At 42.3% G+C, this 15,582-nt stretch overlaps 1 protein-coding gene across 3 annotated transcripts in view; it reads left to right on the top strand.

Annotated features, from left to right (window-relative positions):
• The window catches only part of pcsk5b (proprotein convertase subtilisin/kexin type 5b), a 293,223-nt gene that overhangs the window by 99,841 nt on the left and 177,800 nt on the right, over positions 1–15,582 (top strand). For all 3 annotated transcript variants that reach the window (XM_052019395.1, XM_052019394.1, XM_052019393.1), the window contains exon 7: positions 348–520. In XM_052019395.1, the coding sequence (XP_051875355.1) occupies positions 348–520 (173 nt within the window). The remainder of the gene's footprint in view (positions 1–347; positions 521–15,582) is intronic.

The raw sequence follows: 15,582 nt of genomic DNA, 5'->3' as shown, positions 1-15,582 counted from the left end.
GTATCAAAAGCCACCATTTAAGTTCACATCACAGAAGGGCAGATGGAACACAAGAAGTGGCCTCATCTGGCAGGCCCCACTGGGAAGTAGGAAACTATTTATTCAAATAAATAGATCAATGACCTCTATATTTATATCGGACATTGAAATATTACAGCATAAAACTGCAGTTGTATTTAATGTTTATTTCCTGTAGACCACCACCTTTCTGCAACACTTCCCGTCCCCCACTTCTTCCCCCCCCCCCCCCCTTGCCAGTGCCTCCCTAAAATACATCATTTCAGTTACAATGAAGCACTACAGTCAGTCATATTTAGGCCATCTTTAACCTGTTGCAATTTCCTCAGGAGTTCGCATGCTGGATGGGGATGTCACGGATATGGTGGAGGCAAAATCTCTCAGTCTGAGCCCCCAGCACATTGACATCTACAGCGCCAGCTGGGGCCCAGATGATGATGGAAAGACTGTGGATGGACCCGCGTCCCTCGCAATACGGGCCTTTGAGAATGGCATCCTACAGGTAAGAATGCAGTACTCCCAGTGGAATTGTCTGGCTACTTGGATTGGCTTCCAACATCATAGCGTGTACTTGATTTAAATCCTGGATGTTGCAGTGTGATGCCAGATCTTTGGACACTAATTAATGAGAACACTTATTGTTGAACAGTGGGATCTGCTCAGTTTCTTTTACCATTCATTTTCATCTCTTTGGTTTGACTAGTCCACCTGATTTTCAAGGTAGATATATGGACTTCTCACAGCCAGGTAACTCGCAAAGGGAGGTAGCTCTGGAGTTCTTGCATTTTAATTTCACAACAGCTTGCTTCTGTGTCTGTGTTAAACGTGAGGGGGTGTGGTTGGACCATGAAGCTCTGTGAACTGTTCAACTACTGCTGACAATTTAATCCTCCTTCATGAGCTGGTCATTGTATTAGTGTGCTATGAACGTTAGGAGCTGTGAATGAGATTGAAGATTAGGATGCAAGTTCGTATCCAAGGTTTCTCCAGGCAGTGAATATCCACTCTCAGCTGGATCCTTGAGTTGTGGTGGGAATGTCGGGTGAGGGGTTGCAAAGAAAAACTGTCTGGAAAACTTTCCCATGGGAAAAGAAAACCCCTGGTTGACTGGTTGATTTGAGATTCTGAAATAATTGACTTTATGTATTCAAATGGGTATAATAAATTTACTATATCATTGACAAAGTGTTTTGTATGATATTTTATCCTTCAGGCTTCTATGAATTCAATGATATATGCTCGCCTGGAAATTAGACCATGTAGTGCCACATTTTATGTGCATTGTGATTCACTTTGAATAAAAAATAAAACAAATTGGAAAATCAGAGGCTTGTTGCACAAAGTTTGTGATTTTGCTTCTGGTTTTCTGTACATCTGATCAACTAAAGCACAGAGGAGATCATTTCTGCCTTCTGGCCAATACTTAAGTTTTTGTTCACACACTTACGGCCTGTGCTGTCTGCTGACTAGCTCTGCAGAAGTAGGCCTTGGCAGTGCCTATGGGCTTTGCTTCTTCATCCAACCTAGGCCCCCTTTTAGTAACCAACTGTCTTCACTTTCCCAAATCTTCCTTAGTCACCCTCCATCCCTAAGTACTACCACATTTCCCAGACCTTAAGCTTGTGATCCTTATGTGACCCACCCATCCTCTAATATGCCAATTTGACCCTGGACCCATAACCAGTTCCCAACCAAATCCCTGGCCATGATTCTCAGCTGCCAACTCTCCCTCAGTCACTCTACAGAATCTACTCTGAAAGTGTCCCACTGTCCTGCTCTCTCACTACAAACCCACATCTCAGTCCTGTACCTGGTCAAAGCTGGGCCTTGTACGCTTCTGAACTTCTCGCAATAAGTCTACAACAAAACAAGCTGATAGACCAATGTGCCTGTACAGGTGATCAGAGTTTAAGCAATTAATTTTAGGTTAAGGATTTGTTAGTAGTTGCAATTCCAAATTTAACCTCATTTTCAATTCGAAAGTGGACCTTGTGATTGACTCCTTCAGCTGGGGGTGGCACAACTAGTAGGATTGTAGCCTCTCAGCACCAGAGACCTGGGTTCAATCCTGACCTCGGGACCTTCCACCATCTCCATGTGACTGTGTGGGCTTCCACCAGGTTCTTTGGTTTCCTTCCACATTCCAAAGGAGTATGGATTGGTAGGTTAATTGACCACTGTAAATTGCCCCAAATATGTAGGTGATTGGTCATATCCAGGGGGAGTTGAAGGGAATCTGGGGAGAATAAAAATTGAATTAATGTAGGATTAGTATAAATGGGTGGTTGATGGGTGGCACAGACTTGATGGGTTGAAGGACCTGTCATGTAAGTCTTTGCATATATGGAGCATTTTTTCCTAAAGTAATTAAAAATTACTGCAGGTTTTGTTTTCATGTAGTAGCAGAGGACTTGCACAGTAAATGGTAGGACCCTGGAGTGTGTTGTAGAACAAAGACCTAGGGGCACAGGTACGTAGTTGCCTGAAAGTGGTGACACAAGCAGACAGGGTGGTGAAGAAGACACTTGTAAAGCTTGCCTTCGTCGGTCAGAACGTTTAGTACAGGAGTTGGGATGTCATGTTGCAACTGTACAAGTAATTGGTGAGAGCACATTTCGAGTATTGTGTGAAGTTCCGGTCGTCCAGCTGTAGGAAGGATGTCATTAAACTGGAAAGGGTGAAGAGCTGACTTACGAGGATGTTACCAGGGGCTTCAGTTATGAGGAGAGACTGGATAGGCTGGGACGTTCCTCCCTGGAGAGCAGAAGGTTGAGGGGTGACCTTATTGAGGTTTATAAAATCATGAGGGGCATAGATGAGGTGAATAGTCAGTCTTTTTTCCCAGGTTAGGAGAGTCTAAAACTAGAAGGCATAGGTTTAAGGTGAGATAGGAAAGATTTAAAATGATCTGAAGGCAAAATTGTTCGCACAATGGTGGGTATATGGAGCGAGCTTTCAGAGGAAATGGTAGAGGTGAGTACAATGACAATGTTTAAAAGACATTTGGGCAGGTGCATAGAAAAGGATTAGAGAGATATGGACCAAATGCAGACACATGGGACTAGCTCAGATAGGCATCTTGGTTGCCATGGACAAACTGGCCATGCTGTATGACTCTGAATTTATGACCATTATGATTTCAGTTGTCTGTCAGTCAAATTATAGGGTCCTGATGAAGGGTCCCGACCTGAAACATCGACTGTCCATTTCCCTCCATAAATGCTGCTCGACCCACTGAGTTCCTCCAGCTCCTTTGTGTGTCGATCCAGACTTCCAGCATCTGTAGTCTCTTGTGTCTCCAAATAATAACACAGTTACCTTTTTGAGCCAGGAGGTTGTAGGCAAAGGAGGGACTCTGAGTACAGTGCTACCACATGCTTCATCTATGAGGCATTTTCTCTGATGCCCTACATTGTGGAGAGCCGCTGTAGCTATGGCCAGCTCCTCTTGGCATTAACTCCACCGCCACCAAGTCACCGCACTTTAACATCTTACCCCTGAAGTCCTCCAACACCACCTTTCTCCTGTGAACCCCGATCCTCGAATCCCATCCCTTTTCCTGATATCCCCACTTCCCTAACCCTTTCCTAATCCATGGGCCATGCGCATCAGAGAAAATATCTTACAGGTGAAGAACACAGCAGCACTGCACTCTGAGATATCTGTTCACATTCTCTGACTGGAGAGGTGACAGAAGAGGGACTTGGCTGTGACTGCCAATCCAATCAACACAGTAACATCATACCTAAATCTTATTGACGCAAAATGAATGACTAAAAGTAAAGGTTGACAAAATGTTGCTTCTTTTGCATAAGCCTTATTCAACCCCTGAGACTAACGTTTGCCTCAGCTGTTAAATAATGATGGTGGGTCACATTGCCATTGCCGATAAAGTGGCTTAATATGAGGGGAAAAAAAAACATCCTGTAGGAATACACCTCTGCTTATAACATGGGATTCAGTGGGAAAAAGGGGTTTGCATTACAGAAACTCATGATACAGATGGTTGTCAAGGAATGCCACACCTCCGTAACATGGGGGTCATCTTTAATGATAATGGACGAACACTGAAATTAGTAGGAAATAACTAGTGAAACTCCAAGGATCTGTGGTCAGAATTTTCATTGTATTTATTTGAGACAAAAGCTCGCTTATGCCTCAAATAGGTGGCATAATTAGAAGTGTGAATGGCAGTATTAAGTTACCAAGAGGTATTAATAACAAGGGCATAGTTTTAAGGCGAGAGGTAGGAAATTTAATGGGAATGTTTGGGAGAAGTTTTTTTTTATTTAGTGATCAATAGAGGAGGTAGTGGAATTGGATACAATTACTACGTTTAAGAGGCATTTAGGTAATCACTTAAATAGGCAAGGCATAAAAGGATACGGTTTTAATGCAGGGAAAATGGGATTAGCATAGATGGGCAGTAAGATCAGCGTGGATGTGATGGGCCAAAGGACCTATTTCTGTACTGTACAAATCTGACTCTCTCTTTGTGTTATTGGATTAAATAAGTGAGCAAATCTAAGGCAAGCCCCTCTCAACATAGGGCAAGTTGGCATCGTCCATTTTGGAGTTTATAAAGTAGAACAGATATTTAGTGGTGAAAATGTAGAAGCAGGATAAATCCACAGAGGCTTAAGGGGTTCATGTGTATGGATCATTAAAGTGCCATTGACAGGGTCAGAAAATGATTAAAAGGGCTAAGGGAGTGTTGCTCTTTATAACGAGAGGAAGGAAGGTATGGTATAGTTTTATAAATCCCTTGTTAGACTACTACTAAAGAACTGTGAGCAGGTCTGGGCACTGCACTTCTGGAAAATATATTGGCCCCTGAGGTGATGCATCATAGATTTAGCAGAATGATACTTACTGTAAACTGCGAAGGTTTATTCACAGGGAGATAATGTAGAAATCTGGAACGTTATCTGGAATTTGGAAGATTAGGGTTAGTGGGAACTGATGGGAAGGTATTAAAGGGAATTTCTTACAAAAATTGTTCAACGGATGTTAACGTGGCCAAGACCAGGATTTATTGCTGTTTCCTAACTGCTCCCAGATAATGACCTATAAGGCCATTTCATGGGATAATTAAGAGTTAACCAATTTGGTAGGCCTGAATCAGACTATGTAAGGAAATGGAGCATTAGTTTGGAATCTAAGGTCATTTCAGTATAAAGAAATAAAAGTAGGTAGTCGGCAGATCAAAGAGCACCTATGCAGAGAGAAAATGAGTTAGCGTTTCAGGTCTTGGTTTGTGTATGGCACATTATGTTGATGCACAAACAAGGAGGGGATCTTCCTTTTTCCACTCATTTTTGCAAAGAAAGGAGTTCAATGACTTAAACATAGCAAAACTGTCTCCTTTTCATTTAACAGCGAGTACTGCAAAAAAAAAAGTCAGTTGTAGTTCTATAAACAATTAAAACTGATTGGTTATATAATTTTCCTTTCCCAAAGTGAATGATTATTAACTTGTTAGTCCTGCATTCTTTTCTATAGTGAATCCTGTTGTGATGTGTGCTTGCGCCATGTTTTTTTAGGTGAAGAAAAATTCCTGTCACAATCCCACGAAAGGCAGGAGTAACCTCTTCACCAGAGGTACATTCGAGTACTTGGTGTCCTTTGCACCTTGGAGAGCACAAACATGTTTTGAGTGCCTCAGATTAGCAAAATGTTTTAATTTTTGTACATCATCGAGTCAAATCATCAGAATTATATACACTATCAAAGCAATAGAAGATGGGTAGGCTCTTAGCACTAGTCATTCTAATTGCTGAGTGAAACGTAGACAAAAACGGTGTAAGGAAGTATAAAAATATTTGTTGAAACCTTAGACTAAACTGCTGAATAATCGTTAAAGAGCGTGACTTTATCTGTAGTTCTGCTTAGTCTGGCTTCATCTCATGGTCTGCCTTTCCTGAATGCTCTGTACTGTCTATATCCTAGTTCCGGTTAGGACATAAATACCAGCCCATAGTCTCCCCTTGTGTGTCAACGTCTCAACAGAATTTTAAACTGCTTACACATCTCAACATCTTTCATTTAGGATCTAAATAATCAAAAGACAGAAGCTCTAAGCTATCAATTCTCAAGTTTTACTGAAGATTTTATTAAAATAGCACTTGGAAAATTTTTCAGAATTGCATAAGTGACCAGACTGAGCATAATATTTAATAGAAGGGAAACTTTAATAGAATATTTTATGGGAGATGGAAGCTGCAGTTCAATTTGCTAGAGGAACTCAGTGGGTCAGGCAGCATCTATGGAGGGAAATGGACAGTCGATGTTTCGGGTCTTGATCCGCTGAGTTCCTCTAACATATTGTGTGCTGCTCCAGATTTCCTGCATCTGCAGTCTCTCTTATGTCTGGAATTCACTTGGAACATTATTAATCCTTCAACATAACCAAACTCTCCGATGTTGGGGAAGCAACGATTGGAGCAATGTTAGGCCTTCATGTGTTGCCAATTCTTTCCTCTGCTTGATAGAGCAGGGATCACGTTGCAAATGGTGATCTGAAGCACAGTGTGATGCCCATTCTCAGGATGTTGCTGTTTTGCCTAATAATTTTGTTAACCTTCAGTATGTTGGAAGAAATATTTGGGTCTGGAACAAAACAGAGGAGTTCTCCAAGTTCTAAGGTTGTGAGAGCCAAAGTTAAAAGTTACCCTTCAAGGTTTATTTTAAGTGCAGACACTGGAAATCTGGAATATAAATAGAAAACACTCTCATCACTTCCCATGATGAGGCTTTCCATTCCAGGACATCAGAGATGTCCTCTTTTTTTTTCAGTAAATGGGATTTCCCTTCCACCACCATCAGTGCAGCCCTCACCCACATCTCCACTTCCTGCACGTCTGCCCTCACCCCATCAACCACCCCCCCCTTCCCCCCCCCCCCCCCCCCCCCCGACATAACAGGGATAGGGTTCCCTTTGACCTCACTTACCAGCCCAAAAGCCTCTGCATCCAACGCATTATTCTCTGCAATTTCTGCCACCTCCAATGGGATCCCACCACAGGCATATCTTTCGCCTCTTCTTCCCCCCCCCCCCCCCCCACCCCACTGCCCCCCTCCCAAACCCACTTTCCACAGAGTTCGCTCTCTCCGCCTTGTCCACTTGTCCCTCCCCACCGATGGCCCTCCCAGCACTTATCCCTGCAACCGTGCAGTGTTATACCCGTCCCTATACCTCCTCCCTCACCACCATTCAGGGCCCTAGACAGTCCTTCCAGGTGAAGCACCACTTCACCTGTGAATCTGAGGGTGTAATTTATTGCATCTGGTGCTCCTGGTGCGGCCTCCTGTACATCGGTGAGACCTAACACAGATTGGGTGACCACTTCATCAAGCTCCATCTGCCGCAACAGGCCAGGACTTCCCAGTCGCCGCCCACTTCAATTCCACTTCCCACACCCATACTGACGTGTCTATCCATGGCCGCCTCTACTGCCACGTTGAGGCCAAATGCAGGTTGGAGGAGTAACACCTCGTATTCCACCTTGGGAGTCTCTAACCTGATGGCCTCAACATTGATTTCTCTCACTTCCAGTACCCCCCCCTTTGTTTTTCCTCATTCCTGTGGCCCCGTTACCCCTTCTCTTTCTCCACCCCCGCCCTCATGATCTGCCCATCTATTCCCCACCTCCTTCCCTTTATTACATGGTCTACTGTCCTCTTTTACCAGATTCCTCCTCCTCCAGCCCTTTGCCTCTTCTACCTATCGCTTCTTACATCACTCCCTTTCGTACCCCCTACCCCACCCACCTGCCAGCTTGTGCTCCTCCCCACAACCTTTTTATTCTGGCTTCTGCCCTCTTCCCTTCCAGTCCTGATGAAGGGTCTCAACCTGAAATATCAACTGTTCGTTTCCTGCCATCGATGCTGCCTGACCTGCTGAGTTCCTGCAGCATTTTGTGTGTGGAGCTCCTGGCGGGTCATTTGCAAAGAGATGTGGGTGAAGAGTAGGAGTGATTGAATGACAAAAGTGTTATCAATCCAAGCCGAAATGGGCTGATAAAAAGATGGGTCTAAACTAGGTGCAAATGGTCATAACAAAGGAACAGAGAAGAAGGGAGTTATTAACTTAATAGGAAGAATAGAGAAACATTTTCTTTAATGAGAAACAATTAAATGTGCGAGGAGGTTGTAAGAAAGTAACCTAGCATGCAAGAAAGCAAGCTATTAAGTAAACATTGTATGTTTGCTGATTATTTTTAAGTGGTTGGGTAAACAGAATCCACACTACAATATATGAAGATTAGCTAAAATTGCTCCTGGAAAATTGTGCACTGCTTTGATCTCTGCATGTGGTAGGGTTTACTTGCTTTGAGCCAAAGAAGAATGATTTAAACTGCTGCTTGGATGATTAACGTGATGATGCTGGAGGAACTCAGCAGGGCAGGCAGCATCCGTGGAGAAAAGCAGGCAGTCAATGTTTTGGGTCAAGACCCTTCAGGACTGAAGATAGGAAAAGGAGAAGCCCAATATATAGGAGGGCAAAGCAGAGTAGTGATAGGTGGACAAAGGAGGGGAGGTGGGGTGGGCATAGCGCGGTGATAGGTAGATGCAGGTAAGTGCAGGGGAGGAGGGGAGAGTAGATTCACTGGGGGATGGGTCAAAGATAAGAAGAGAGGGAAAAAAAGGGCTAGGAAAATGAAGAAGAGAAGAGGCATGGTGGGTGGGGGGGGGGGGGGGTTGTGGGAAAGGGGGTTGGGGGTTACCTAAAGTGGGAGAATTCAATATTCATGCTGTTAGGCTGCAAAGTTCTAAGATGGAAAATGAGGTGCTGTTCCTCCAGTTTGTGCTTGGAATTCTCCTGGAAGTGGAGGCCGAGGACTGTCATATCAGTGATAGTGTGGGAGGGGGAGTTGAAGTGACTGGCAACAGGAAGGTGCAGGTCGCGGTTACGGACACAGCGCAGGTGTTCTGTGAAATGGCCGCCTAGTCTGCGTTTGGTCTCACCAGTGTAGAGAAGGCCACGCTTTTCCAGGATGATTAGTCTGTCCACCAAGGGGAGAGGGGGTAGAGAGACAAGACTGCAGATGCTGGAATCTGGATGATGATCCAGAATTGTCAATGTCTCAAATCGAAGCCTGATGCAGGTTTTGAACCGAAACATCACCATTTCTTTTCCTCCCACAGATGCTGCTTGACCTGCTGAGTTCCTCCAGCAGATTGTTTGTTGAGAGAGAGAGAGAGGGAAGGTTGGGCCTCTGCTCTGTAATTTAGAATGGATGGTGAACTGACTAAAAATAATGTTTTTTTTTAGAAGGGTTCACAAAGTTGACTCTGGACTGTTTGCTCCAATCTAAAGCTGAAGAGCATAATTTAAGGATAAGGGTTAGCGTATTTAGGCTGAGGAGAAATTCTTTTCTCAAAGGAATGCAACTCTTTGGAATGTTGTATCCCAGCTGAATTTTGGGCATTTGATCATTGGATCTATTCAAGTCAGTGGTAGACTTTTACACTTGTTTGATTTTGTGGATTGGTCAGGAAAGTGAAATAGAGCTTAAGCCAGCCATCAATTGATTGAAACAGAAATTGCGAGAAATAATCTGGTCAGACATCCGTGGAAAGAGCAACAGTTAATGTTTCAAGTTGAACATACTTCAGTTTTTATTTTGGATTTTCAGCAGGGCACTTTTTTGATATTCATTACCGTATGCTATAGCAGGCTTGGGGGACTGTATGACCTATCCTGCACCTATTTCTTTTATTTCTGGGAGTTTACAGCAGGGCGTCTAATTTCCTGTACATGATCAGAGCCACTCAATGTTGAAGGCAGTACAGCGGTGGGAGGTTGAATCAGCAAATGAAATAAAGGGAATGCAGCCAGTTAAGGAGAAAATTTAAAATATGTTCATGGGCTTGGAGTCCAAGTGAGGTTTTGTTTATGATCAAGTTTGGAGAACAGTCCATTCTCAGGGATCCAAAGGCTTTCAATGACAATTGAAAAATTGAATGGCATGGCTATAAATATTCTCAAAGTATTTGCTGCCTTTAATACATCTCTCTTTTGAGAGAAAAACAATGATGCTGGAGGAACTCAGCAGGCCAGACTGAAGGGTCCTGACCTAAAACATTGACCGCCTGCTTTTCTCCATGGATGCTGCCTGGCCTGCTGAGTTCCTCCAGCATCATAGTGCTTTTCATCTAGATTCCAGCATCTGCAGTCCTTTGTCCCTCTTTTGAGAGACTTAAGATCTGAAAGAGAGCAAGACCAAGGTTTATATACACTTTTCAGAGCCTTGGGTCATCCTGAAGCTCTAACAGAAAGTGTTTTCGAATTCACAGGATTGCAAAATGGTTACAGTGTGAAAAGAGGCAATTTGGTCTGTTGAATCTGTGCAAGAGCAATTCAGCATTTTCTTGTCCTCCCGTAACCCAAATTAATTCCTTTTGAGGCACATCCCTTTTTAATGCTACAATTTAATCCTCCCATCACCACTACTGTACCTGTGCAATCCAGACTCCAACCACTTGCTGAGTTTTTCTTCGTTTCACTTCTGGTTCTTTTGCCAGTCATTTTCATTTCATGCCCCCTGGTTCTTAACCCTTTGGCTTCTTCTGTCAAGCCTCATGATTAAGGTTTTCCATTCCTGCAGTCATTTTGATAAATCTCTTCTGTGCCCTCCCTGAAGCTTCACATCTTTCTAAAAATGCGTGCTGAAGACTGAACACCACATTTTAGTTGTGATCAAACTAGTGTTTTATGAAGTGTTCTTACTCTTGTATGCTGTGCCTCTATTTATAAAGCCTAGGTCCTGCATACATTGTTAGACCAGTGTCTCAAACTGGTAAATTGTTTATTATTGTCACATGTACTGAGATACTGTGAAAAAACTTTGTTTTGCATGCCATCCTTACAGATAAATTTATCACATCAGTACATTGAGGTAGTACAAGGGAAAATAATAATAAAATGTAGAATGAAGTGTTATAGTTAAAGAGAAAGTACGGGCAGACATTAAGGTGCAAGGCCAAATGAGGTAGATTGTGAGGTCATGAGTCCATCTTGTCATACTAGGGGACTGTTCAATAGTCTTACAACAGTGGGATAGAAGCTGTCCTTAAGCCTGGTGGCACGTGCTTTCAGGCGTTTGTATCTTCTACCCAATGAAAGAAGGGAGAAGAGAGAATGTCTAGGGTGGGTGGGGTCTTTGATTATGTTGGCTGCTTTCCCAGGGCAATGAGAAGTGTAGACAGAGTCCATGGAGGGGAGGCTGGTTTCTGTGATATGTTGAGCCATGTCCACAGCTCTACAATTTCTTGTGGTCTCTGGCAGACCAGTTGCCATACCAGGCTGTGATGCATCCAGATAGGATGCTTTCTATGGTGCATCGATTAAAAATTGGTGAGTGTCAAAGGAAGGAGACCTGCCAAATTTCTTTAGCCTCCTGAGGAAGTAGAAGTGCTGGTGCGCTCTCTTGGCCATGGCATCTACATAGTCTCCTGGGAACTTGAAGCTCTCTACCCTCTTGACCTCTGCACCACTGATGTAAACAAGAGCATGTGCACCAACCCTCTTCCTGAAGTCAATGACCAGCTCTTTTGGTTTGCTGACATTGAGGGAAAGGTTGTTGTCATGACGCCATGCCACTAGGCTCTCCATCTCTTTCCTGTACTCCGACTCATCAAACTGACCTGCCACTCTCAAAGAACTGTAAACATATACCCCAGATCTCTGGTCTCGTACACCTTTCAGAATTGTGCTTCTGAGTTCTGTTGCCTCTTCTCATTCTTTCCACCAAAAAAGGTACTTCACATTTCTCGGCATTACTTTTCATCTGCCTTTTATCTGTCCATTCCACCAGATTGTTTGTATCTCAAAGTCCATTATTATCCTCTTTGCTGTTTACTATGTTGCTGTAGAGTACAAGAGCAAGAACACTTTATAAAACACTAGTATGACCACAACTGGAATACTTGCATCTGCAGATTTGGAAATTCTGCTTTGTGCATTACTATCCAAAGAACCAATATATTTAGAAAATTAGTGACCCTTGTACTAATCGCAAGAACATGTCATTATACATTTTGCTCAATCCCAAAACAATTTTTTACAACTGCTTTCCATCCTGTTACTTGGCCAATTTTCTATCTGTGCTTCCTCAGCCCCTTGTAACCCATGAGCATTGATATAATGTGGTCATTCAACCTTTTTGTCAGACCATATGTATCATGCCAACCCCATATCCACCTTTAATATTATTACTTCATCAAAAAACTATACAATTTGCTTTTAACAAATCCAAGCTGGCTTTCTCTAATCAATCAACAATTGTTTGTGTGTCCCTGATTATCACTTCTTGAAATTACCATACCGTGAGGTTAAACTGACCAGTTTGTAGATATTGGGTTTATTTCTAGATCTTTTTAAATATGGTATAATATTTGCAGTCTTCCAATCTTCAGCAACCATCCCAAATCTATAAAGATGTTTGGAAGATTTATAGCCAGGGCTTCTGCAGTTTTCTCCACTGTTTCCCTCAGTAAGCTCGGATGCAACATATCTGGACCAGGTGATTTATCCACCTTGAAGGCAGCTAGACTTTTAAATAGTCCCTTTACCAATCTGTAGCCCATCGAGTATCTCAACTACATTTTCCTTTGTTAAAGCTTCAGTAGAGCCTTCCTCCTTGGAGATTTTTCATTAATATCTCAGCCATGCTCTCTGGCTTCATGACTAGACTTTCCATTTGGAATCCAATTGGTACCACCTCTCCTCTTGCAACCCTTTTCCTGTGCACAGGCCAAAAGAATATATTTGGATTTCCTTATGTTAGCTGCCAGTCTTTTCTCATCCTCTCTGTTTGCCCTTCATTTGTTTCTTTTTCTTTTTCCCTCTGAACTTTTCTGTTATCAGCCCAAATGTCACCTGCATTAGCAATATGGTGTGTCATAGGCTTTCATTCTGTTCTATCTTACTCCTGTCCTTTTGGTCAAATTCTGGTTTCAATTTCTGTAACCTTTCCCTTGATAGGAATGTACCTGGACTATGGCTGGAGTGTCTCCACCTTAAAGCTCTCTCATTCTTCAAAGATTGAGGAGAGATAGTGGGAAGATGATCTGTCATGATCATGTTGAAGGCTTGGATGGTGGAATGGTCAATTTCTGATCTTATTTTTCTATCAAATTTTTGCCCGCCAAGCTTCAATTCCAATTTAGGTGCACTAAATCTGTTCTAATCCATCAAAAATGGCCCTTCTTCAAATAATAATTTATTTCCTCGTGTGCTCTATTTCCCATTCGGTATCTATTCTAAACTTTGTAATATTTTAACTGTTGTGTAGCTAGATGTTTTCTCTATTGATACTTACTCCACTTGGCCTGACACATTTCCCAGAAATGTACTGATCAAGAAAGTTCTCGTGAACATGCTTTAGAAACTCCTACCCTTCTCTTTGCCCATTTGTCATTGCTATCCTAGTCTATATTAAGATAATTGAAGTCCCCTGTTATCAGTATTCTGGCTTTTGCATATCTCTAATTATTCTGCAAATTTGCTCCTCCATGTCCTACCCACTGGATGGTGATCTGTAGACCAGATATGTAATTGCATCTGGTTTGTTTCTTGATCATTGTAGAACAACTCCTCTCTCCAACACTGCAATACTTCCCCCAAATCAACACTACCATAGCCTCTCCTTTCTTCTGTATTTTTCCTAATGTATTCAAGGATATTTAGAATGGTTTCCTGGATTTTGTTGAAAGTGAGTTCTTGTTACAGCTTCAACATTGTAATTCCATATGGTTAATTGCCCCTGCAGCTCACCAGCTCTGTTAAGTGTGCCTCCTAAATTTGCATACAATTACTGTAAACAATCAATCATCTCTCTTAAGCATTTTATAGAACCAGACTATTTCTTGTTTTGGGGCTAATTGTCTTTCCCAGTCCTTCTGCCACCTTTATCCTCCTCTTCAGTGCTACCGTCCTATACCCATCCCTGTTCCAAATTGGTTAAAGCCTCTCTCTCTTCTCCACAGCTCAAATGAACTTTCCAACAAGGATGCTGATTCCAGTTTTGTTGAGGTATAATCGGTCTGGCCTGTGCAAGATCCACAGCTATTTTGTGGAAAGTGTGGCATCTAATTTGCAAACATCTGGTATGCTCAAAAAGCAATGGGATTAAAAACAGATCATCTGGTCTTTATAAAGTTGAGTAAGGGATAAATATTGGCTAGTAATAACTTGCTCTTTTGATAGAGTGCCATTTTTTTTCAAATTTAACCTGAAAGGGCTGTTGAACCTCCGTTTAATCATCTGATAGGTAGGATCTCTGCCAGTCCCAGACTACTTCACCACTGCAGTGGAATGCCAGCCTGTGTGTTTTTTATGTGCTCAGTCCTTCGGAGTGAGACTCAAACCCACAACCTACTGACTTGAGTGAGAGCTCTTGACTCAATCATGGGGGTCACTGAAGCACATTTAAAATTCAAGGGTGAAGCTTCTCTTTTATTGATCTGTTGCCATTTTTGTTGTGAAATTTCCAATGTTAATGACAGCACCTGCGTAGTATTTGTGTACATATGATTACTGTTATGCTTGAGTTGCAATAAATCCTGGCTCCGAGCCAATTGGTATAGTGAAGATATTGGCCAGCATGATGTTTTTGTCTGTTCAGGCAGGCAAAGGGCTTACTTCAACATTGGCCATAAAGTGAGAGCATGAAGGTTACAAAATGGTTGCATAGAGATTTTTTTTTTAAAAATCCAAAGAAGATGATGGTCCTCACCTTATTTTTTTAACATCTATGTCAGCAATTAAATCTGTAAGATTGCAGAAACTGGAAGCAATCTTGAATGCATCAAATATACCAGGATTCAAATTCAGCACATTTCTGAAATGTTGCAATGCTGGTCTATTTGTATTAGAACTTTTACATTTTTATTGATTCCTTTGAGTGAAATTCTCAAATGGAATAATGGGTCAATGATTTTTTTTTGTTATTTTGTGAAGAAATTTTAATGAGTCCCTGACCGGGGAGCAAATTGTACATACAATTCTTAAAGCAATAGGTAGGGCAAGTGATCTCGCAACCAATGGATCAGACAAATACTCTCTGATCTAATCAGGAATTGTGGTGGATAATTAAACTGCTAACAGGAGGAGGAGGCTTTAAGAACATTCCCATTCTTAACTATGGTGAAGCCTTGCATTTGGGTGCTAAATACAAGCCTGAAGCATTTGCAGTTGTATTCAGCCAGAGGTGTAGATTGGGCAATCCATCTCTGCTTCCTTTTGAGATCCCCATGATCACAGAAGTCAGTTTTTAGCCATTGCAATTTGTTCCAGGTGACATCATGAAATGGCTGAGAGCACAGGGTACAACAAAAACTACAGAACCAGACGATACCCTAACTGTAGTACATAAAGCCTGCACTGCAAACCCAGCTGTACCCATAGCCAAGCTGTTCCATTACAGTTAGAACATTTGCTTCTACCAGACGATGCGGAACATTGCCCAGACACGTTCTGTTCGCTAAAAAGACAAATCTAGTCCAGCTAATTACCTTCTCTGTAGGCTGTTCCCACTCATCAGCAAACTGATGGAAGGT

This window comes from Pristis pectinata, chromosome 7 (genome assembly GCF_009764475.1).
Source record: "Pristis pectinata isolate sPriPec2 chromosome 7, sPriPec2.1.pri, whole genome shotgun sequence".
Classification (NCBI taxonomy): Eukaryota; Metazoa; Chordata; class Chondrichthyes; order Rhinopristiformes; family Pristidae; genus Pristis; species Pristis pectinata.
Note: the sequence above shows the minus strand (reverse complement) of the source record. Positions and strands in the feature narration are given on the sequence as shown.